We start from the raw sequence: 24241 nt of genomic DNA on the forward strand, positions 1-24241 counted from the left end.
GGGGCTGGGGTCGGGGGAAGCTTGGGCTTCCCCCGCGCCAGCCCCGCGCCTGGGGGGGAAATATTTTTTTTCTTCTTTATTCCCCCCCCCCCCAAAAAAAAAACTAGGTGCGCCCTATGGGCCAGTGCGCCCTATAGGGCGAAAAATATGGTACATTCACATCTTAACAAGCAAAAATCCCTACTTGGACTTGCAAGTGCCCAGGTTGTGCCTTCGGACCAGTCGCCTAACTTGCAGGGTCCTTGTGGGGAAATTCTCTTGCACATTGTTCTCAGCTCCTGGGTGGGAAAGTGGGATATAACAGAGACTGACAATATAGATGAAAAGAGATGTGATTCTTACAGCTGGAGTGTGTGTGTGCATGTTCTCCCTGCCTCCCTGTCTGCAAGCTGGGGGAGACGTCTCAGTTAACTGAGGCTCCTAGGCAGGGTGGAGGACTTGTGATTTGACCCATTCCACTGACACACTCTTGCTTTATGTGTGTGTGAGTTTGAAATTTAGTTATAAAATCCAGTCACTGATCCCCTGCCTGTGTTTTGTGGCTTCTGCTGTTTATCCCAAACATAGTAACCAGTCATCTAAAATAGAAAAAGTCCTGTCTGGAAAACTCCTTTAGTTGATGACCCAGATTCCTGATGTTCTGTTCTAGTAATACAATTTTTAATGGTGTGTAAAAAGAGACTAAAGATTATTGACTGAGTTATAAAGCATTTAGTAGAACAACCTTGGAGCAAAACTTAACACCTATCCATTATTTTGTCCTCAGGGAAATATGAAGGTAAGAGGCTTGGTTGGAATGTGTTGCTGTGAAACGGAGGCCAACGGTCTTTTCTCTCACCTTCTCACTCTGACATGCTTTTTGACTGTGGATGCTCTAGCACAGGGGTAGGCAACCTAAGGCCCGTGGGCCGGATGCGGCCCAATCACCCTCTCTGGGTTATTTCTGTTGCACAGAAATTTGTTCATTTCCCCCCCAAAATATAGTCCAGCCCACCACATGGTGGTGGACTGGCCCACGGCTGAAAAAGGTTGCTGACCCCTGCTCTAGCAGATTAACCTTGTTTTCCACTGGGGGGGGGGGGCATCATTGCAGGCTCTTGGACTTGGGCTATTCAGTCCAGCTCCTACATTGGGAAACATTTTTTCATGACTTTCTGGTTCTTTGGCGGTAGCATGCACATTTTGATGTCAACACTGGAATTCCTGGATGGGAGGTGTTTGTGTGCTGCTTGTATAGGGGAATCAGATTAGCCTTTTGCTTCTTGAGAAGCTAAATGTGTCCGCTGGGCCAGTAGTTTGTGCTCAGGCACTTAACAAAAAATTTCTACGGGCTTGTGTGGATTCCAAGCATCCTGTTGCTGCTACCCCTTGTACCTCTTCCATGATTCTTGAGGCCAGGGTCCTTCCCCCTCCTGGGTGGACCTGCCCTTCATTGTTTGCAGTTGGTTTGTGCTCAGAAGGCAGGACTTTGAAGCAGCCTCCACTGCTCTCCTCCTTAGTCACTAACACAGGCCCAGGGAGGATTTGTGGTCCTCTGGCTGATTCCAACCACTGGCCATGCTGGCTCTTGGTGTTCAGCAACATCTAGAGGGCACCAGCTTCCCTTGCCCTGCTCTCATGTCACTGAGTGAGCATTTGTGACATGATATTGCATGATATAGATTTGCATGTGGTTGTTTTCATGTTATTTGTACTGATCGTAGTACTTCATACGTTTCACCTTTTCAGAGAGGAACGTATGTTACAGGCCTTCTTTGTCCAAATTGATGCTGCTATTGTAATAGATGTTCTAAGGAGGCCTGACCTGGATTTGCCCCTCTGATTTTGCTGTTTTGCTAATACAGGTTAATGTGCAGCTGCACACAGGGATACACTGGGGCTTTGTGAGTGTTCTGAGCCCCATCAGTCTGTTCATTTAATGATGGATCAGTGTCTTTGCCACTGAGCTTGGCTTGCTTTCATCAGCATAGCGTTCATGCCTTATTTTGTTAATGCAAAAGTCTAGCATAGCTGTTGCAAACAATTAAAAAGGTGATCGTTTTAAACTACACTGTTCACTGATTAATGTACTATGCAGGACTGAAGAGAGAAAAGCCATCATCACTGATAAGCTGCCTAATTTCCAATTTTTCTTGTCAGATAAAAGAGAAAATTTTCTGTTTCAAGGTACTGTTCAGATCCAAAAACGCCAGCAATTGGTTGAGAAAACTCATGAAGACGAACTGAATGGTATAAAGGATAATCTTATTCAGTGCCAACAAGAACAAGGCATGAAAGCAGAATGTAAGGTAAAGGTGGCTTTCCCATCATACTTGAAAGTGAGGATGATATTTTGCCTTTGGCTTGTAAACTCCACCTCCATTGGGAAACTTTGCTGTCATTACTACCGCAAGTGCTGGAAGCTGTCTTCTAGATGAAGGCATGGGAAAATCCAGTCTTGCCATAGCAGGCAATTTTGAACTGGTTCAATGTCAACTACAGAGGGTAGGAGAAGATGCCATTGTATCTGCATCTTGAAGCTTTTAGAGTGGGTCAGCAGATTATTCTGTAGCGAGGGCTGGGTAGACCCAATTGCCACTGTCCTTGCCTTGAGCGCTTTCTCCTCGGAAGCATATTAAGCCTCAGCTTCCTCTGTGCTTGGCCCATGCAGGCTCCATGGCTCCCCTCCTCCTCCTGGGGTTGCAGCCACGCACCTTGCTGTGGACAGCTGGCCCCTAAACACACCACTCCCAGGCAGCGTTTGCGAGGTTTTTTATCAAAAGTGGAGGAGACTCTGCAGGCATTGTGGGGGGACGTACAACTCTGCATGGCCTGTTCCCCTTGCCCCTAGAGCAAGTGCCACAGAAGCTCCTTACTAGCCCTCCTTACCCATCGGTAGGTGGGCTCCTGCTTAGCTGTCCTCCTCCACCCTCCCAATGTTCTTGCAGCATTTGGGCACTGGCACACAGCAGCTGATGTGTTTGCTTTCATTTTGTCTCTGATCAGTCTCTAAAGGAAGGCCTTGAAACATGCTTGCATACAACAGAAGTGGAAAAGAAATCCTTTGAATCTCAGAAGCATCACCTTGCTTCAGAAAACCAGCACCTGAGAGAATCTCTAGAGAGGGAGGAAAAAGCTTTGGCATTGCTGCAAGAAGAACTGAGGAAGTTGAGAGAGCAGATTCGGCACCTGGAGAACAAAGGTTCTGGCCCAGAGTTGGTTGCCACCGAGAATCAGAAGCTGAAAGCCCACCTGGAAGAGGAAAGGCACCGCATGCAGAGTTTTGTGAAGCAAAAGGAGACTCTGTTGGCAGAGGCCCAGATGCTGCGAAGGGAACTGGACAAAGAGCGGCAGCTGACGGTGGCTCTCAGGGAAGAACTGGACAAGTTAAGTTCTCAGCAGGCGCCTCCTGAGGGGGCGGGTGCTGGCGAAGAGAGCCAAGAAATAGAAGCTTTGCGGGGAAGGCTGACTGAGCTGGAGCAGAAGCTCAGCTTTGAGCAGCAGCGTTCTGACTTGTGGGAAAAGCTGTATGTTGAAGTCAAGGACCACGCCGAGAAGAAAGAGCAGACCGAGAGGCCACAGAAGCCAGATGGGAAAGGAACCAACAAAGCCAAAAAGAAGCCAAAAGGAACATTTTTTGGTTCTGTGAAAGACACCTTTGACGCCATGAAAAATTCAACCAAGGAATTTGTAAGGCATCACAAAGAAAAAATTAAACAGGCCAAAGAAGCCGTGAAAGAGAACTTGAGGAAATTCTCCGATTCTGTGAAGTCCACCTTCAGGCACTTTAAGGACACAACAAAGAATATATTTGATGAGAAGGAGAAGAAAAAGTACAGTGACAGCAGGCATGAGGCGAACAGAAAAGGGAAAACAGGCAGCTCCCAGGAAGGGTTACACAAGCAGGCAGCCCACCGCTCACCTGGCAGCCAGAGAGAGTTTAGAGATGGAAGGCGATCCAAAGAGAGCCGCTCCCCTCCGCACTTCTCCAAGGACCCTCCCTTCCAGGAATGCCCCAAAGGTAACAGAAAGCACCGCCCTCTTGTTCTCAAGGGATGTTCAGGCATCTTTGACTGTGCCCACCAGGAGTTTTTAAACCTCTTTGACAAAGACTTGGACCCGATTCGGGCAGATGAATTTAATCAATTAATGCACAAATATTTGCAGCAAGAAGTAAAGAACTTCCACCACTGGCGAGAACTGGAGACCTTTGTGAATAGGTTTTTCCGTAATGGCGTCTTTATACATGATCAGATGCTGTTCACGGACTTTGTTAATGACGTTAAGGATTACCTTGAAGACATAAAAGAATACCAGAGGAACAGGGATGGTGTATTTGAAGACCTGGATAAATATATCTACCGATACTACTTTCATTATGATCACTTGCCTCAGCACGGACCAAGGTTAGTACTAAAATTCTGCTAATAATTTAAACTGGGCATGTTTGAGTTGTGAAAGAAGGAACGCTTCAGCTGGCTGGCCCAGCAGGTTATTTCCCTGTTTGTTTGAGCTTTGCAGTTGCTGCTGGGCAGACAAGGAAAGCCTCCATAAAGAGGGGCGATTATGCCATCCTCAGATAAGGGCACCAGTTCCATTGTATATTAAGCACCACGGTACAGAATTTCTACTGTAGCAAAGTGGCAGCGTGTGTCAAAAGGAACGGAAGGAATTCCATTCCACCCACTTGCCGTATCCACTTTGCTTATTTTAAATAACAAAGTTGGTTGTAGCCTTTTGGAGGAGTTAAACCGTTTGGGGCATTGGGCTTAAGGCCTAATATTGAGGTGCTCATGCAGCACTAACTTCCCTTCCGTACTTTCCTTTCAGCCACCCTGCTAGGCGGGCTCCTTTCATGCACCCTCATAGTCCACAGCAGGACAGACATGCTGCAAAACACCAGCATCGCTACAAAAGAGAAGGCCGGTGGCACAAGCAAGGGCGCAGCAACGGAAGACACATGGCAAATTTGGAGATCGAATTGGGCCAGATGCCCTTTGATCCAAAGTATTAAACAGCTGTTGTCCGATGGAACCCAGCGGGATGGTAAAAATAGTGGACGAGGGGCTATTTCTGCAGCTGGCTGAATCAGCAGAGCAATCGAGGGCACGTTTCCCCTTTCCTAATGACACTCCCTCTCCCCTGCAAAGATCAGCCCAGATTCTCCATCTTTCTCCTTTCCTTTCAGCCTTCTTGGGAAACATTAATTTGGGTGCAGTCCTACTATTGCAATAAATTAAGCAGGGTAAGCAGTAGCTTGTGTGTGTTTGCAAAATAAGCTTCTTTGCACTGGTTGGTACTAGAATTCATACTTGATTCAGACTTAGAGTAATATTATGATGTACTAATTTCATCTCATACTGTTCAGAAGCATGTCTGTTTTACAACTGTCTATTTGTTCTTGTGATGGGGTTGGAACCTGTTGACTTCATGTGTGTGCTATTTTCCGATCAGCTTGCTGACTTGCATTTGAAATTTCTTGTGTATCTGCAAATTGTAGAAGAAAAATAAAGATGTGGTTGGGAAAAGTTACTTTTATTTTTATAAGTTTGCATAGCTAAACATCCTCAGAGAAGGACTCAAAGCCTTTGTTAAGGCCACTCTTCTGTTATCTTGCGCATGCTGTCCATGCTGAAGTGTGTCTTCCCTACACCCGCAATGAAAAATGGTCCAGGCTGCAATCAGAGTTCCATTAACTCAGCAAGATTTACTGCTAAGCGAAGAGGACTGTCCTGTTAACTATATCTCATGTGAAACACAGACCCATGCGGTGATCTTTGAACAATATATAGTTACATTCCTGTATTTGTTGTCTGGGCTGAGACCGTCTTCAAAGGCGCTTTTGATTTCTTTTGTAGACGTGAATGGAGCTCCCGATCCGTCCTTGAGGCAGATGAGTGTGAAAAAACGTGGCAACTTTTTCATACCTATTTGTAACTAGAAATGATGATATATCCTAGAAGTAAAAAATTCAATATTCAGGTTCTGGACCAAACATCAGGGTCCAGCAAACAAGAATTGAGGAAGAACCATCGTTATGCTGGCCACATTCATTTTTCCACCATTTATTTTGAAGATCAGGAGGGGAGGGGAAGGAGCACTGTAGAATTGTATATTGCTAGGAAGTTAAATTTTCAACCTAATTTTGTTGAGTAACTCATCAGCCACTAACAACTTGTATTTTCATAAAAGTGGAAGGAGCACAAATCCATCATCTGTATTCATTGCCGTAAAGGCCAGGAGTTGCCAACCTTTTTGGACCAGTACACATTTGTTTTTTTATTTTGAGACAGTGCTACAGGCACCAGTCACAAAATGGCATTCCCAGAAGCGTGCGTGAACACACACACATGCCATCGCAGGCACCACCACACTGACTATCCTTGCTATGGCCTGACCAGTTCAGGAGCTCTGAATTTCTCCACATGGAACACGTCTTGTGGCTCCATTTTCTGATAGTTTATTTTCAACGGTATCACAAGAGGAAAAATTAGCTGGATCAAAGAGAACTGTGGACAAACCAAAATGTGAACCCTTCCTTACACAGTGTGGAGTTCACGGGTGGAAATTACTTCCAAGGTGAGCTGATGTATGTTAGCTTTAGTGGCACAGAGGAGGAAAATGAAGCCTATCAATTCAGTCATGGGAGGAATGTGAACCCCCAACTTCAGAGGGAGCAATGAGAGACGCAGACAGTTGGTCTCATCCAGCGAACCCTTTTTACCTTCTTAAACACATGTATGCTCTTCCCTCCCCATCCCTTGCTTTTTGGGACCTTTTGGGCTATGCAGCATTCATTCATTTCCCATCCTCCACCCCAAGGTCCCTGGGTGGGTCACAATTTCAAAACAACAATAAAAAACAACTTATGCTTACACCCTCTGTAATCATCTTGTTCATCTCCTTGATGAAGATGCCAATAAGGGTGTGCTCGATGCCCCATTGAAAACAATGAGACTGCGCTTCCCTTACCTGCTCAAGCACACTGAAGAACACCAAGTGTGTGGGTAGCAGCGTAACATTGGAAAACGTTTCACTGAGCCAGCTGAGAGGGTCTGCATAAAATAAGTTGGCTTCATCAAGGTAATCTGCCCTTCCGGTCAAATCAGGGGGGCACTGAAGAAACCTCAAAGGTAGTGGGCAATGAACATGGCTGGAAGGGGGGGGGCAGAGAAACAGGTATTAATACAAATGGCTGAGGTTATTTTGCATTAGCAAGTGTTGGCAGCGCTTCTTTTCCACGTGCTGATCTGAATACACCTACCAGTGTCTCTGTGTGTTATCAGTTGAGAGGCACAGCAAAAACGGGACCTGCAGGATGGGTGGAAAGGGCTGAAGGTGACTTTTCCACACACTCTGCTACAGATAGTCCCCATGTCACCTGGTGAAGACAAAGCGTGAGGCAGTGGAGACTTCCTGTGCTTTGGAATTGAAAGTGGCACTGACTCTACAGGCGCAAAGATGGGGAAATGGCTCAACAGCTATAATAATTAATAATAATAATAATAATAATAATAATAATAATAATAATAATAATAATTCCCCAGCCACACTCTGGGCGGCTCCCAATCAAGTGTTAAAAACAGTACAGCGTTAATTATTAAAAACTTCCCTGAACGGGGCTGCCTTCAGATGTCTTTTAAAGATAGGATAGCTGCTTATTTCCTTCACATCTGAAGGGAGGGTGTTCCACAGGGCAGGTACCACTACCGAGAAGGCCCTCTGCCTGGTTCCCTGTAACCTCACTTCTCGCAATGAGGGAACCACCAGAAGGCCCTCAGCGCTGGATCTCAGTGTCCGGGCTGAATGATGGGGGTGGAGACGCTCCTTCTGGTATACAGGACCGAGGCCGTTTAGGGTACCGTCAAGGTTCCTACAATCTCAATAGGGGCACAACTTCCAGGGTCCCCTCAAGTGTGAAACTGGCTTCAGGTGCTTGGGCAAAGTGTTACACAGATACAGGGTTCTGGGTTCTCTATCTCAAGCTCTTTGCATCAGTTCCAGCAACAGCTGCTGATCCAGCTAGAAAGACACAATAAAGCCCACAAAGGCTGCTGCTGCTACAAAAAGTATAGCACAGAGGTGTAGACTAATAATGAGTCAGTTTAAGGAGAAACGTCTTCCAAAGGCTGATTACATCAGCATCAATCCAGCATAAACTAGAGGACAATCCTATCAATGGTCGCTGGCAGGCTGTTCCAAAGGCCAGGTCAGGAGGTTGCCCCACAGAGGATCATTGCAGCCACAAAATCTCCACAGCTGTCCCTTTCAGCAGAAAAGTGACGTTCTGGGGGTGGCTTTGCCAAACCCAAAGCCTTTCTGTTCCCCTGACATAATCCAGAAGGAGATGGAAGTATGCTAGTCCTGGAGCTGAGATCAACAGAAAGGAAAAAGGCCAAAGAAAGAGGCGGGAGGGAAACAGCAGCTCCCCTGCCCCAATGCTTTGTCCCCTCCAGGTGTGATCGCAGGAGGGCTTTTGATGTGGTTCCTCCACCTTGGATTCACCTTCTCCTGCCTCCTCTGAATTGCTCTGGCAGTAAAAGAGCAGAAAAGCTGGATATTCTCATGCAGAGTGCCACCAGAACCTCACACACATACACCCCCCGCTGGGTCTTACCTATAAAAAGGAGTTGAATGGCAGGGCATGAGCATGAAGACGGATGCCGGCTGCTCTGCAGAGTCAGCAGGAGCGCTGCAGAGGCTTTGCAGGTGGCCCATGACATCCAGGGTTCCACGCTGATGGACCAAGCCAGTGTAGAGGGCAGGCAGCAAGTTTGTCACCAGCAGGAAGGAGACGGCTGCTGCCCGCTGCCACCTTTTCAGCTGCTTAAGAGAATGCCCTACAGGGAGGAGGGGGAAGGGATCAGAAAATGGAGCAGATGAATCTAGGGTCCTTGAGATCAGGGACCTGAGCAGTTCCAGAGACTTCCAAACAGCAGCTTTCCTAACACCTAAAGCTTCCCCTTCAAAGACCCTTCCTCCTTTGGCTCAGCCCTGAGGCTTCTCATCATTCAACTTCCCCCTCAGTTTGGCCTCCCTCCCTCCCATCAAATGTCTGAGAGCTACTTCTATAAAGACTGCCCAGACTTTACTTTCATTCCTGCCTCGGAAAGAGCCCAAGCACTAAACCTGCCAGAAGCCACAGCTGAAGTTTTTTTTTTAAAAAAAACAACAACATTGTATGTAGAAGATGTAATTATTAATCAATGGGAGTGAAATAATGTGTCACCATTGGACAGTTTGCTTTTACAGGTACGCTCTTTTGATGGATGTTAGCCAATTTGGACACAATGGCAGCATTTTTTCCTGCACTGACACACACAATCTCTGTATCAAACCATTTAAGATGCTCATTCCCCCTAGAAGAAGGAAGCAGTATTTCAAACTTCTCAAAGATGAGTCACATTTTGGCACTAAAACTTCCACAACAGCAAGTTTTTCCTTTAGAGTGAACATTTAACAACACCAAGAATCCAAATATATCGACCAAACGGGACAAACGTAAGGTTATATGCAGGCAGGAAGAACCAACTGCACAAATACGATCTAGAATCAGTGTGATGTAGCAGCAAAAACAGCTAATGCTATATTAGGCTGCATCAACAGAAGTATAGGGTCCAGATGAATGGAAATAATAGTACTGCTCTATTCTGTCTTGGTCAAACCACACCTGGAATATGGTGTCCAGTTCTGGGCACCACAATTTAAAAAGGATATTGACAAGCTGAAATGTGTGCAGAAGAAGGCAACAAAGATGATAAAGGTTCTTGGAAACCAAAGCTGGGGAACGGTTGAGGGAGTTGGGTATGTCTAGCCTGATAAAGAGGAAACTGAGAGGAGCTAAGATGGCCACCTTCAAATGGGCTGTCACATGGAGCAAACTTGTTTTCTCCTATTCCAGATGGTAGGACCTGAACCAGTGGCTTCAAGTTACAAGAAAGGAGATTTCAACTAAACATCAGGAAGAACTTTCTGAAAAAGAGAGCTGTTTGGCAGTGGAAATGACTTCCATGAGAAGTGGTGGACTTGCCCAACTTGGAGTTTTTTAAAGCAGGGACTGGATGGCTGTCTGTCATGTATTATTTGATGTACATTTACTGTATGATCTATCTGAGATTCCTGCATTGCAGCGGGTGGTACTAGATGACCCCCAGGGTATGTTCCAGCTCTACAATTCTATGAAACAGCACACAGAAACATCATAATGTGTTTAAAATTAATTTTTTTACCACAGAACACCATGCAGATTGGGAGCACTGGGTAGATAAAGCGGAATTCTTTGTGGCTCAGGGTGCTGTAACACAACAGGAAGAAGGTGTAAATGTAAGGTTCTCACTAGGCATCTTCCCAATCCCAGGCCTCTTCCCTCAGGAAATCATCCTTAGCGCAGAAAAATCAGCCAAAGGTCCTCCCAAGTCACAGAAGCAGCCAGCTGATGGGACCACAGCCCAATCCAAAGGCTCCCTTGAGCTGTGATGGAGGAGCCTGCCGCCAACATGGGAAGCACAGAGGACTGTAGCAGACTATACTGTCCCGAGGCGGATTTTAAAAGTAAGATTCCTCAGCCACAGGCCTGGGCTATATATTGATATATCACCCAGGACCAGTATGAAAGGCAGACTGCAATGACGGATTAACTCAGTGATATATCACACGAGCCAGCGGCAGGGTGGGGGCTCCATTAAAGTGCCCCCCCAGTTGAGAGAGCCCCAATCCTGCTGCTTGCAAGCCTGTGCCAGGGTGCGGACTCCGTTAGACTCCCTCCTCCTGACCTGCCAAGGTGGTGGCGGCAGCTGAGGCAGGCCCCCGGGCACTTGCCTCATCCGCCACTGCCTTGGCATAGGGGTCAGGCGGGCTCAGATAGGCAGTGCAGAGACAAAGCGCAGGTAGGGTGGCTCTGCACCCCACACCTTGCGGAGTGGTACAGAGGCTGCCTGATGCTGGTGCTGGGGCAGAGGCAGAGGCAGCCCTGCTTTCATCCATCCGGGAGGGTGAACTGCGTCTTTCCTCCCAGGGTGGTCATTCACCCCAGGAGGAAAGATGGAGCCCACTCTCCCGGGTGAAGGCAGAAGCCGGGCCCAGCGCTGGCCAGCAAACTTAGGCAGCCCTGCTCCACAAGGTGCAGATAGAGTGGCTGTGCACCCCACACCCTGCAGACTTCACCTGGGAGGGTGGACTGCATTTTTCCTTCTGGGCTGAAAGACCACCCCAGGGGGAAAGACTAGCCCTCCCCTCCCATCCCCCAGCACAAGGAGGAACAGAGCCAGCCCAGTGGTTGGAACCAAGGGCTCTGGTCACCAACTGCAGCTTGAATCAAACTTTTCCAGAGCAAGCGGAGCTCCCAACATGCTGCCATAAAAGCCATCCCATCTGGCTCCATAAGAAGGAGAGGCAAGAGCGGCTACCATTTTGCTCTGTCCCTCCCACCACCAATCCACCGGAACACCAACTGCTGAACTCTGTACAGGAAATGGAACCCACATTTTCTTCCTATTGGATTTTAAACAGTGAGCTGGCTCTTCTGGCACATTGGCAGGAAGACAGCGTTAGAAGCACCCTAAGCAAACTAGCCAACAAATCTGAAGGAGGAAATACCTGGCACAGAGTTCTGTGATGCGTAAGGAAGCCTACCTGTAAACAGCCACTGTCCACAGCACTACCACCAGGAGTATGCCATGCCTCTTTGATGCTTGGAAGCAGCCATGGAGAAAGAAGGGGAGGTGAGGGCCAAGGACCACAAGGAAGCCCTGGGTGAAGTACCAGTGCCACGGGTGGGATCCGTAGAAGGTGGCCACATTCTGCAGCACGTTAAACTTCAAGAAGTTCAGTTGAACCAGGACCCACTGCAGGAGCAAAGAAGCAGGAAGCAAACAAGACGGGCTTTATAACAAGAGAACTGTGGGAGGAGTGGTGTATTTGTCCTGACAATGCTTTTGTAAGCTTAGGATGGCTTCCTCAACATGCCCCACTTCCAAGGGAATTGGAATCTGGAGCACCAAATCCATCAACACAGCCTAAGCATCTCTTAACTATTCCCTGTCACTGATAATTGCCAGAACTCTCCAAAGAGGACGGGGCGTGGGCTGGTGGAGATGGGGACGGGATACTCCATCCCTCTTTCGCCTGTTTGCTGGCAAAAAAAAGAAAGTGCAACCTACTAAAGTCTGAGCGCTTGTGTTCAAGGCAGGATTACTGAACTGCTTTAAGTTGCTTATTCATTTGGCGCTCCTAAAGGAAAGAGAGAGAAAGAGAGAGGGGAGGAGATGAGAGGACATGCCCACAGTCCAGGCAATCACCTGGATGCCCTTGTTGGCATGGTGTCAGCAGCTTTACCAGAGGACAATGGGCAGAGGGCAAACAGCCAGATGTAAAAGCCACCCCCGCCCAGCTCCACTCTTCAGCAAGTAGCCTGCCCAGCTGTCCCCGCCTGCCCAGCTGCTGCCTTCCCTTGCAGTTCTCTGGCTTTTCTCATTTCAAGTCAGGGAAGGAGAGCACGCCACAAGCGCTGCTCTCCAATTCTGTACATTCCTCCGCAAGAGCAGAGACTGGCAAAGAGCAAAGGGGAACCCTGATCTTTCTCTGGCTGGGAAACTTCAGCCCGCACTTTCCAGCCGGGCAAACTGCCCCACCATGAGTTTCCTATCTGACAGTCCAACAAATGCATTAGTTAAAAAGCAGCCAGCAGCTTAAATAGACAAAGCCAGGATCACACTCTCAGCACTAGTTTCCCTTTGCCTGAGCCACCCTGGCCATGGCTGGCAACTGCACAGTCCAGCCCTGTTCCCACAAGCGCTGATGTGCCTCATGGAGCTGAGGGAGAAGAGCTGCCAGGTGGAGTGGCAATGGGGGGGGGGGAGGGTGAAGACAAAAGTGAAACTCCCCTGGCTGGTGCATTGCAGCTCTTCTGGAATCTGGCTGCAATACTCAACCAGGAAGGGGAAATGCATTCCCTCATCCAAGCCCCCTGCAAGAATGGCAACAACCACAGGAAGGAGTGGCATCTGGTTAGGGAAAGTATGTGGCACCATCTATAGGAGAACTCACTTTAACTGATCTCAGAATGCTGAGTGAATGCCAACTTACCTTGCCAAAAAATACTCGGTCAGTAATTAAAGAGGATCCCAGAATGATCAATCTGTCAAGAAAGAACACACTGGAGAAAAGAGGGACCTGCTGGGCTGCACCCGGCAACCATCTTCCCTGGAGTCCCCCTTGGGGAGCAGGCCAATTCACCTCCCAGGAAGAGTCCGGCTCCCACCTGCTCCTGGCACCGATTCACGGGCCTTCTCCACACTGCCCAAAGTGGGAGCTGCCTCTCCTGGCCGGAGGAACAGTCCTTCTCCAGGCAAGCAAGCTGGGCCAGCTGCTCTGCACAGCATCTGTGGCCTGGCTCTGCTCCTGCTATTTGGGGCACTCTAGCTCACCCGGGTGTAGATTCAGAAGAGATGCCCTTACCCTACTGGGAGGCAGCTGTGCAGGACAAGGTGCCGCTTCTGGGGCTCCTTCCAGAAGTGCCGGAGCAGCAAAGGCACCCACAGAATGAGAGCGGTTGGGCGAATCACAAACGAAAGAGCAACCAGGGTCAAGTAAGGGATGCTGGAAAGAAAAGGCGGCGGTGAGGGCAGGAACATTGGGGGCAGCTTCAGCAAAGCCAGCCAGGCTGGTGTGGGAGCCTGGCCATGGGGGGGATGAGGAGGGGAGGTTGCAGGCTTACTGTTTCACAGCTATGGGGATCATAGCTGTCAAATTTTCCCTTTTCTTGCAAGGAATCCTATTCAGAATAAGGGACTTTCCCTTAAAAAAAGGGAAACATTGACAGCTATGATGGGGATGCCTCGGAAGGCAGCCCTGCTGCGTATAATGGGGCTTACACTCGGATAAGTGAGCTGAGGACTGCAGCCTTTTATATAACATATCTTGAGAATAGGAAAATGTTGCCAACAAGGAAGAGAGGCAGACAGACAGATGTGAGAGCTTTTGCATTTATCTATACAGATGATCACACAGCCCTGCCAATCCGGAGCTGGGCAATGCCTGAAACCAAACCCATCCCTTTGCCTGTCAGGAAACAACACATTTGAAAAGAAGGACAAGGTTCTTGGGAAAGGGTGTTTTTGCTTGAATGGCGAACAGACTGCTTGGTTACTGGATGACCCCCATTTACATAAAAAGAAATAGCTAAGCTGGCGATGGAAATATGCTGCATGAGGGGAAAGCCAAGCATAAGGAAGCTCCACAAAGGTGTAACATTTCCCCAAACCTACCATTATAAACATTTTAATTAAGCGTCAGGGGTCTGCCCCACCCCCTTTAATGGCTATTAAAGATCTCCATAGATATTCTCACCTGCTCCTCTTTGTCTTGGTGGCTTCCAGGGGATAGTAGTAAAGAGCGAAAATGGTGAGAACGGCTTCCATGGTGTTGGTGAGCGTTCTGGTACAACAGTACCACGTGAACCAGGAACACAACTGGCAGAAGTACTGGAAACAAGGTGGGAGGAGAAGAAGAAGAGCTGGTGTGGGATGAGGGAAAGAAGGGTCACAAGGCAAGACAAAGGACCAGGCGCTCATCACCCCCCAGCCGGCAGCCCAAGAAAGAGGAAGGCAGACAGGGACTCACCACCCACTTGGCCACCTCTGCGCCATCCAGTCGCTTCACCAAGGAGTACAACACCACGTCTGCCAGCGCAGCCAGAAGAGCCTGTGCTATTCTAGGGAGCCAGATCTGTTAGGGCAGGAGGAGCACAAGTCATTCCTGTCTGAGGAGGGATCACTCATGCATAGATATCATTAACATGCTTGGCGAGGGAAGACACGAGCCCCAGTTAGGAAGACAACGCTTTCAAATCAACACAAACTTCATTTATTGATTGCTTTGCCACCCTTTAGGTTTCTGGTATCTTCCTTCCTCCCTCCGTTGTTGCTGTAATCTGGCCTGTGTGCCTTATGCACAATGTAAACTCACACTTTCCTTCCCATGAACACCAGCAATAAAAGTGTTTCAAAAGTGGCTAAGGATAAAGAGGCCACACAAATCTGCTGAAGCTGTTGAGCCTTTTGCTGAATGGCAGTGAACTGGCCCCAAGACTCAGATCTTGGAACAAAGGAGTGCCTTCCTGGTCCTGACCCCATGACTGAAGCCCACTCAAAGAACCCCAAGTCCCATTCTTGGAAATACATTTCCAAGGATGTTGAATGCCAGGGCAGGCAAGGCATGGGGCTCCTTCACTCCTAGCTCTCTCCTGCTCCCAGTTTGCACTATTAAACCCAAAACTGCATGAGAAGGGTATCACTTGGCCTGAGAGAATCCTCTACCAGATCCCAACTCATTCTGCATAGTGCAGCCAGAAGCAGGGATGACGAAAGCAAAAGACAGACTGACAGCAGGCAACAGCCCCCCACCTATCATTGCCACCCACCATGCTAAAAGAGGGTGGTTGCTGCCTACCCTTCTCCATGTTACCACTGGACTGTTAGGATATAGTTCCGTTCCACCTTAAAAGGGAACAGGTATGACTGTTGTATCTCACATGCCTGTTTACTTCCAGCACTTGCTGGGAACTTCCATTTTGTTTATTACTGTTTTGCTGGAAACGAAGGGAAGCAGACATGTTTTCCTTTGTTCCTGAACTATGCTGAATAAAATGCTGTAGATAATGCTTACACATGGCTCTGTCCGCCTCTTCCATTGTGAGAAGATATTTCACTCTGCTAATAGAGTGTGCCAAGTCTCTAAACGTATCTGAGGCTTGTGTTGCTGTTTGATGCTGTTCCAAGGGAGACCAGTGATTGCCCGGCTGCCGGCCGGTGGCTGGAGCCAGCTGGGGGCCTGCCTGATGCCCCCGTCTCCCCGACAGTATTCCAACATGGACAATCCCCAACCCGCCTCCCACCAACTCTGGGTATTTGCCTGTATGTCCTCAGCAAAGGCGCCATGAGATATGCTTCTGTGGGATGAAGCATAACCAGATAATTCCTGCCACAAAAGCAAAATGCCTGATGTGTTTCTGGCAGCAGCTGAATGACACCTAAGTCCACACTCACCAGCAGCTGAACATCATCCTTGTCAAGCAGGTGCAACACTTTATAAATGCTTGCGAACAGCAGAGGGTAGAGATGGCTCCGCAGACCTTCTGTCCACTCCCAGGTCAAATAGCCATAATTATCATAATTAAAGATATCATAAAGAACAGGCATGGAGCATGGTGTTCTGTGGTCAACCTCCAACAAACTCATCAAAATTCAACTAAAGTAATATTTTAGGGCCTTTGATAATTACTAAATTACAACTACCCCCACCTGCTGAAAAACTGAATCTTGTTCCACCCAAACCCACATCTCAGATGTGTCAAGAGTCAACCAGCTGGCACATTCCTGTGGCAGGAAAGAGCCTTTTCCAATACCAGTTTGTGTCTCAAGTTCCTTGTATCTCAGAGCATGCTGGAGGGAGAGGGAAAGGAATGGGCAGGACTTCAAGGAAACCATCCAAGCCCCACACCTGAGCTTCAGGGGCCTCTGCACTGCCTAACGCTTCATGACAACTGATAGTCAAAATGGCCCAGTTGTGACAATGTGATAAAATAAGAATCCTTTCAAGCCTGATCCTATACACTCCAGGCAGCCTACATGATGCTTCCTAGGCCTCTTCTAACAGGCTACCTTAGCCCAGCCACAATATGCTCAACCACACCATGTTCCTTTACTTCATAAATTTACATCCCACTATCACAGAATTCAAGGCTGCACGCAGGTAGTTTCCAAAGGCCCTGACCCAAGACTGAGTGATTTCACTTCAGCGAAGTAGATGCCCTAGGCCAGGCTTCCTCAGACTCGGCCCTCCAGATGTTTCTGGCCTACAACTCCTGTGATCCCTAGCTAGCAGGACCAGTGGTCAGGGATGATGGGAACTGTAGTCTCAATGGCAGCAAGCCACTCCTAGGACTGAACCTGGATTTACTCTTAAGTTGTGCAGCCCAACAGGACAGTCCAAAGCATGTTGACTTTATGCTGAAGCGAGTCCCATTCTGCTCAGTGGGACCTACTTCTGACCTGTCCTAACTAGGGAAAACTTTCACTTAAAATTTCACTAAAAAAGGATATTTGAAAACCATATGATGTGCGACTTCAAGTGACTGCCAATATTCATCTGGGACAAAGCTTGTCTGGACTAAGAAGCAGTTTAGTAGCCTCACCGTGATGGTAAACAAGCACAGATAAATGTTTTCCCCAACAAGAGCTGGAAAAAAGCAGATGGGGTTAACCTCATGCACAGTGGGTTTTTTACGGTTATGTTGTAATCAATTGCAAATAAATAAACCTTGGATAGCTTTTGGGAGTCTTATTTCAATTCTTGCCCTGCCTCCGAAGCTGTGAATTGATTTCTCAACATCACAGAATCATAGAATTGCAGAGTCTGAAATGACCACAAGGATCATCTAGTCCAACCCCCTACAATGTCTTTTGCCCAATGTGAGGCTTGAACCCATGTCCCTGAGATTAAGAGTCTTATGCTCTACCGACTGAGCTATCCCTTAGTTTGTGGACAACTCTAAAACTGGCCTTTGCACCACAATCTTAGCAAAACAGAACCTTGATGGTAGAGGGGGTAAAACCTTGACTTTTCTCTAAATTAGAACTGACTTTCTTCTCTTTGAAGGGGCTGAAACAAGAGGCTCTTCAGAGATGAATCTACAGTCACATCAAAAGAGCTAAGTGAGCACTGAATCCTCCAAGCTCCTGAGTCCTGGAGTTTTCCCCACTAGGACTCCACAACAAGGGTCAGCTGTTGGGGCCCTGACTAGCAATGCTACGTTTGCTAAACCAGGAAAGGCTGCAATGACCTGGGGCAGGTGGCCTCAAAGGGGGGACAAGGACAAAGTCTCCAGACTTGAACAGGTTTTTTCAGCAGCCACCCCTTTAATGGTCTCAAAGGAGAATGGAAGTGGCTGAGAGACAGCTATGACTATACACAGCAAGATGCCACAGCTGCCCTTGCTCTGCACTACTGGCCTTCCTCTGGCCAGCCACCAGGGCTTCGCTCTGGCCACAGACCTACAAAAGGGAAGCACCAAAGCTGCCAGCTGCTGCCTGTCAGGTGCCATGTGGCAGCAACAGCGCTGTCATCTCCAAGGCATCTTGGTGCTGTAGGAGGCAGAGGCGGTAAGTGCAAAGGTCCTCCCTGCCCCCATTCAAGCATCCTGTAACCCAGCAGGAAGTTCTCTTGCACAAGGGCCACGGATCTGAATAGGCACCACTGCAGCCTTGCGTGCCTCCCACGGGGAGTTTGTGCAGGAGACCTTCCCAAGGGATGGGGCCTCGTCACTGCCTTTTGAGGGACAAACATCCCAGGGGCCCAAGAGTCCCACAAGGGGTGGGGGGAGGATGGAAATGTGCTTCGTGCATGACGCGGCCTCTCCCTCTGGCCCTGCAGGTGCTGGTCAAGGCAGCTGGAGGGAGCCTCCCTGGACGTGCACGCCGCCGGCTTCCTTGCTCCTGGGACGGGGCGCCTCAAGCGTCGCTCGGCCCCTGCGGGAAAGGAACAACCACCTTGGCAAGGCCCCCTCCTGCCCGCAGGATGCAGCCCTCCTGACTAGCGCCTTGGCTTCCTTAGGCCGCGGCTACTTCTGCCTCACAACAGCCCCGCGAGGTGGACCGCGGCCTCTCCTCACCCGCCCCCCGCCCCGCGAGGGTCCCGGAGGGGGCGGGCCTGTACAGCGTCGACTTCCGCTTCCGCAGCCGCACCGGCGGGGTCCGCCTCCCGCCGCCGACCCCCTGCGCGGCTTCCATGGCGACGCCGGCGCGGCTCCAGGACGGCCACTTCCGCCTTCCTGGGGGCGGGGGCAGCCTCCCCCGTCGGAGCGCATGCGCGCCCAAAAGCCGATCCCGCTTCCTCCTTTGCCCATGCGCGTCTCGGCTCCCGGCAGCTCGTCTCGCGAGAAGGGGCGGGGCGAGACCGTCGCGCGACTTCCGGCGCCTGGAGCCGCACCGGTTGAGCGGCTGCCTGAGGGAGAGTTGAGCCGCGGAGAGCGAGATAGGCGTCGCGGAGGCCATGCTGGGCCGGCGGGGCTTGTCCTTCGGGCAGCTGCTCCTGGCCACCGGGCTCGGCGTGGCGGGAGGCATCTACGTCTACCAGCCCATCTTCCAAGGCGGCCCACGCGCGGGAGGCCCTGCCCAGGACACGCCGCCGCCGCCGCCGCGGCAGGAGGAGAAGCCGCCCCCCGGGACCCGCCTCGGCTGAGCCGGAGAGAGGCCGGCGCTCCCTCGCGGCCGCGACGAGGCTCCTTTCTTGGCCCCCCACGATGGGAAGCCCGCCCGGCGCCCAAGCGCTGCCGAGAAGCCCCTCCGAAGCGAAAGAGATGGGGACTGGAAGTTGGAAAAATTCAACATGCCGTAAGCCATGTGCGAGGGATCACCAGGAAAGGGGCTGAATATATAAACCTGCCAGCAGCACAGCGCCAAACCACGAGATCCACAATGGTTGGAACAGCCAAGAACTGGGAGGGAGGCAGGTGATATCTTTGCTGCAGCTGTCAGACCAGTGAGAAGAGACATCAGCAGCAGCCGCCCAGGGAGGACATCCTGCTCTGCGTGGGACTGACGTGGCTGGGACGCCAAAGAAAAAGAGGAGCAGGGACTTGCATACCCTGTTCAACTCTAGTGACTGTTGTATCACTGCCATTTAAATGGCTATTTGAATATAACAGTTTAACATAACTTTATTCAGTAGGCGGGGTATAAATACTCCTAAATACAATAAAATAAAATAGACCTATGGCAAGACAACGCTTGGAATGCCGTGTGCCGTTTCCGCTCACTTAAAAATGGATGTTGTGGAGTTGGAAAAGGTCAGAATAGGGCAAATGGAATGATCAAGGGGATGCAGCGACTCCCTTGTGAAGAAAAGTGGCAGCATTTGGGCTTTTTTAGCGGAGAAAAGGAAAGTAAGAGGTGATGTGAGGGAAGTTTATAAAATAACGCATGACACATAGTTTCTCTCATAGGATTAGGACCCAGTGGCAGATTTAAGAAAGCCAGAAGGAAGGAGTGCTTTACATAGTTAAGCAAGTTCATGCCTTTTTTTAATTATTAAATTTATATACCACTTTATCTTCCAAGGAGTTCAAGGTGATGCATATGGTTCTTCCCATTTCATCCTCACAACAACCCTTTGAGGTAGCTTAGGCTAATAGATGGTCACCCAGTAGTCCAACACGCTACCCATTACGCCACATTGGATGGTTTAAAAGAGGATTAGACAAATTCATGGAGAAGGCTATCAACAGCCACAACCCACAACAGCCATGTTCTACCTCTGCTGCCAGAGGTGGTGTTTTGTATTCTCATTTTGTATTTTTCTGTTGTGAAGCGCTCTGGGATCTTTGGATGAAGGGAGGTATACAAATTTAATAAATATAACAACAGCAGCAGTATGCCGCTGAATGCCAGTTGCTGGGAACTACAGATGGAAGAGTGTTGCTGCTGTTCTCAGATCCTGCATTTCAGCTTCTCCAGATTTGGGGCATCTGGACTAGGTGGGCCCCTCTGGCCTGACCCTGATGCAGCCAGATTCTGGCTTCCCCTCTGGGCTAAAGTGAGCCGAATTCACAGTTGTGCATATCTGGGGGAGCTTTGGAGAGAGAACTTAGGAATCCATGAGGGTGGCCGGCCGCCAGAGGGCACCAAAGCTGCAGGAGTTGTGGCAGCTGCTGTGTGGTTGAGACAGTGGATACAGAGCTGCTTTTGTAGAGCCTGTTGTAGCAAAACAAATCCAGAACCCTTGGGGGACGACTTAAGGGTGAGCAGATGACCCAAGAAAACCTTCACTCATCCTTCAGGCACTGCCTTGCGGAGGAGGAAGCTTCAGCCTCTTAAGTCAGACATAGGCAACCTCGGCCTGCCAGATGTTTTTGGGACTACAATTCCCATCATCCCTGACCACTAGTCCTGTTAGTTGGGGATCATGGGAGTTGTAGTCCCAAAACATCTGGCGGGCCGAGGTTGCCTATACCTGCTCTAAGTGGTCCTCCCCTTTCTTTGAAGCTGGTTTCAAATGACCCCCAAATCTGTAGGGGGCTACCAGTTGTTTTTGTGGGCAACAGCACCACCTCTTAGGTTTCCCCAAGTCGGCAAGCCTGGGCAGACTTCCCTGCCAGCCCCTGTGAGCTCACCAGGACTGCCTAGTACAGGGGTCTGCAACCTTTAAGACAAAAAGAGCCACTTGGACCCGTTTCCGAAGAAAAAAAACCTGGGAGCCGCAAAACCATTGCATGCGCACCGCTGCCCTCCGATCTGATAGCGGGCAGGAAGGTGACGTCGGGACGCGTGACTAACACACGCACCGCCCCCATGCGACGTCGCAGCCAGTACAGCGCTCGCCACAGTGGGGAGTGTTGGGGCGCACAATGCGCCTCCTTCCCTCGCTAGTATCCGCCCCGGAGCCGTGGCAAAGGTGTAAAAGAGCAACATGCGGCTCCGGAGCCGCGGGTTGCCGACCCCTGGCCTAGTAGGTAGACGGGAGCAAGTTAGCCAGAGGAAGGGCAGGGGAAGATGCAGACCCTACAGAGAGCCCCAAGTCTCTCCATCCAGCTGTGCTGGCAGAATGGAGATGTGAAGGCCCAAGGGGAAAATGGTGGGACACTGCCATTTGCTTTAATGGATCGACCTCCACGGGTCATGTTTTTCATATTTAATCATTGTTATTTTCTTAATTGCTGTGTCTTTTTAAACACATGCTGCATTGGGACTTTGGGTAAGAGGTGGCATGGAAATCCTTTGAACAAACCAACCAACACACTTTGAATTTGAAAGCATCCCAGAGTGCTAATCTCCAAAGGGCGAGCTGTGTTGGTTTGCTGCAGAACAAAGGGTGTTGAGGCTTGTGGCTGGCTTCAGCCTGTGGAAGTTTATTATGCCACAAAGTTATTAAGTCTTTGAATTGTCACAGGATTCTTGGCTGTTTTGAGAGCATCAACCAAGTTCTTCATCCATCTCCTTTAGCAAAATCTACACACTTTCGGGGCATGTTTCAACAAAAGTTGAACACATTTAAAGTGCAGTCCTATACTTTGGAACTCAGTAGGATTTATTTCGGAGTAGAAATGTATCAGGCTGCATTGATTGCAAAAGGCAAAGTGAAGCATATGCCTGCCTCTCTCCTGTTGGGAGTCCATGTGGCGCAAAAACAATGCCCTCCCCAGTGGGACCCACTTTTGATGCCTTCTTGCTAGGACATTGAGGGTTGCAACCTGCATCAGGTAAGGTAAAGGTAAAGGTACCCCTGCCCGTACGGGCCAGTCTTGACAGACTCTAGGGTTGTGCGCCCATCTCACTCAAGAGGCCAGGGGCCAGCGCTGTCCGGAGACACTTCCGGGTCACGTGGCCAGCGTGACAAGCTGCATCTGGTGAGCCAGCGCAGCACACGGAAACACCGTTTACCTTCCCGCCAGTAAGCGGTCCCTATTTATCTACTTGCACCCGGGGGTGCTTTTGAACTGCTAGGTTGGCAGGCGCTGGGACCGAGCAGCGGGAGCGCACCCCGCCGCAGGGATTCGAACTGCTGACCTTTCGATCGGCAAGCCCTAGGAGCTGAGGCTTTTACCCACAGCGCCACCCTCGTCCCTGCATCAGGTAGTGCTGGTTTATTAAAATAGAAGCCTAGAGTTTGCTTAAAAGGAAAATTGGAAGAGCAAAATCTCACACTGGGGTAGGGAACCTGCAAACCCCTTAAGACATTGTTAAGGTACGATTCCCATCATCCTCTCTGCCCCTGATCTTTCTGTCTGGGGCTGATGCAGGGAGAGTGCACTGGGTTCCCCACTCCTGATCTCATGAAAGACTAGGTCTAGGATCTTCCTTGTGTCAGGAGGAGAATTGGATTAAAGCAAAAATAGCTTTGCACCCTCAGCTTAACCCTGCTTCTTTGGAAGTGACTCCCATTGATTCCAATAATGCTTCCTTCTAGATAATTGTGTCTAGGTCCGCAGCCTTAATTGGGCAGAAAGAGGTCAGTTCCAGGCAAGAAAAGTTACTGGTAAGAGCTTGTTGGCTCCTAGCAGCTTATTATGAGTACCAAGACCTGATGGATCATAATAAATTGATGCTGTAGACCTGCTTTATAAATTCATTGAGCAGCCATGATTCAGAGCCCTTTTTCTCTGTTATGTGCAGTGCAGCTGCATCCTTTGAAATCAAGTATCCACCACCTGGGATTTAAAGCACAGCAAAATGTGTGCAAGAGACAAATTTCTCTTGGTTTTTGTTTCTTGGTCTGCACATTTGTCAAAAAAAACCTTCAGGATACTGCATGAAGCCCAGTCCATCATGGCTGTGCAGAGAATGAATGTTAAGAGGCTGCCCTTTTAGACCAGTGTTTCCCAACCTTTTTTGGGCAAAGGCACACTTGTTTCATGAAAAAAATCTCGAGGCACACCACCATGCCAGATGGGGAAAGGTCACTTTTTACTTATGTAAAAAAAAAATAAAAAATAGTAACAGCATAGAAGGTAATGGTTAGGCTAGCATCCCTCTTCCAAATATGCTAGGTTTTTATTTGCAGGGACTGTTCTACATGGGAAAGCATTCAGCACTGTCATTCTCCCATCTGCCATCTGAATTGGTACTATTCTGGGTCAACTTACTCTGCTGCATGTGTAGATGAAAATGGCACCAAGTGTGGGGGAGGGGGCAGAACAGGTTTCAGATACAGGATATTAAGCATACACGTACTTCAGATTGAACTGGTTGCTTGCTTTGCAAGTTTTCATTTCCCAAATGACTGCCTTGGCAAGCGCAATACCTACCAGGCTCAACGCCGGTCTCGCGCTGCCGCTTCCCGTGCTCTCAAGGACCCGGGAGGAGGAAGGCGTGAAGGGAATCCCGAAGGCGCGAAAACCTCGCGCATGCGCAGGCCTTCCGCCTGCGACAGCCCAGTAGGCCGGCCGAAGCGAGCGGCGATGGGATGTGGGAGGGAGCTCGCTTGCCACCCCGCGTGTGCCTATGTGGGGCACGTTACAGCCCCGTGATGTCAGCGCCACGTAGGCAGCCAGGCAGGCAGACGGCGAGAGCCCCGCGCTGGGCGGCCTCTCCTCGCCGCCGCCGTCCCGCCTCTCGCCGCCCGACTCGCCCGCCCCCCTCCAGGCAACATCTCGCGGCACACCAGGCAACGTCTCGCGGCACACTAGTGTGCCGCGGAACACCGGTTGGGAAACACTGTTTTAGACAACAACAAGCATCTTCAGCTCTTCCGTTTGAGATTCAAGTCTTGC

At 49.6% G+C, this 24241-nt stretch overlaps 2 protein-coding genes and 1 long non-coding RNA gene across 12 annotated transcripts in view; 2 read left to right on the top strand and 1 right to left on the bottom strand.

The window, feature by feature from the left end:
- Positions 1-5511, top strand: part of CCPG1 (cell cycle progression 1) — a 20153-nt gene extending 14642 nt beyond the window's left edge. For 3 of the 6 annotated variants that reach the window (XM_077918980.1, XM_077918984.1, XM_077918981.1), the window contains 3 exons: positions 2140-2288; positions 2986-4385; positions 4810-5511. In XM_077918980.1, coding sequence (XP_077775106.1) covers positions 2140-2288; positions 2986-4385; positions 4810-4993 — 1733 coding nt within the window. In that variant the 3' untranslated portion in view covers positions 4994-5511. Of the gene's footprint in view, positions 1-766; positions 779-2139; positions 2289-2985; positions 4386-4809 lie in introns of all 6 variants that reach the window. The other 3 variants (XM_077918983.1, XM_028706896.2, XM_077918982.1) reach the window with 2 other exon arrangements.
- Positions 2139-19707, bottom strand: PIGB (phosphatidylinositol glycan anchor biosynthesis class B). 5 transcript variants are annotated; one of them, XM_077918985.1, is made up of 12 exons: positions 18647-19706; positions 17079-17214; positions 16023-16140; positions 14599-14703; positions 14326-14459; positions 13435-13575; positions 13063-13114; positions 11611-11822; positions 10209-10273; positions 8597-8819; positions 6952-7132; positions 2139-5466 (listed from the first exon to the last, which is right to left on the bottom strand). In XM_077918985.1, the coding sequence occupies exons 1-12, from the start codon at positions 19095-19097 to the stop codon at positions 5419-5421; spliced, it is 1866 nt and encodes a 621-aa protein (XP_077775111.1). In that variant the 5' UTR covers positions 19098-19706; the 3' UTR covers positions 2139-5418. The 5 variants fall into 5 exon arrangements, 4 of the variants coding, with proteins under 4 accessions (XP_077775111.1, XP_028562723.2, XP_077775113.1 ...); XM_028706890.2 differs by lacking the exon at positions 2139-5466 and adding an exon at positions 5496-5935 and having other exon boundaries at positions 18647-19704; XM_077918987.1 differs by lacking the exons at positions 2139-5466; positions 18647-19706 and adding exons at positions 5496-5935; positions 18525-18543.
- A 253-nt stretch (positions 19708-19960) lies between these two features.
- LOC144325507 (uncharacterized) lies at positions 19961-23114 on the top strand. Its single transcript, XR_013390666.1, has 2 exons — positions 19961-22231; positions 22605-23114. It is a non-coding gene; the product is annotated as an uncharacterized LOC144325507 (long non-coding RNA).
- Positions 23115-24241: the final 1127 nt, after the last annotated feature.

Source organism: Podarcis muralis, chromosome 14 (genome assembly GCF_964188315.1).
Source record: "Podarcis muralis chromosome 14, rPodMur119.hap1.1, whole genome shotgun sequence".
Lineage (NCBI taxonomy): Eukaryota > Metazoa > Chordata > Lepidosauria > Squamata > Lacertidae > Podarcis > Podarcis muralis.

Excerpts from the sequence above, each read along its gene's own strand:
- PIGB (XM_028706890.2), bottom strand. The coding sequence starts at position 19,097 with ATGCCTCCCGCCACGCCGAGCCCGGTGGCCAGGAGCAGCTGCCCGAAG. Across the intron at positions 14,704-16,022 it reads AGGATGATGTTCAGCTGCTG|ATCTGGCTCCCTAGAATAGC; the intron begins GTGAGTGTGGAC and ends CTGCCCTAACAG. Across the intron at positions 5,936-6,951 it reads TCTTCAGTGTGCTTGAGCAG|GATATATCATCATTTCTAGT; the intron begins GTAAGGGAAGCG and ends TTTTACTTCTAG.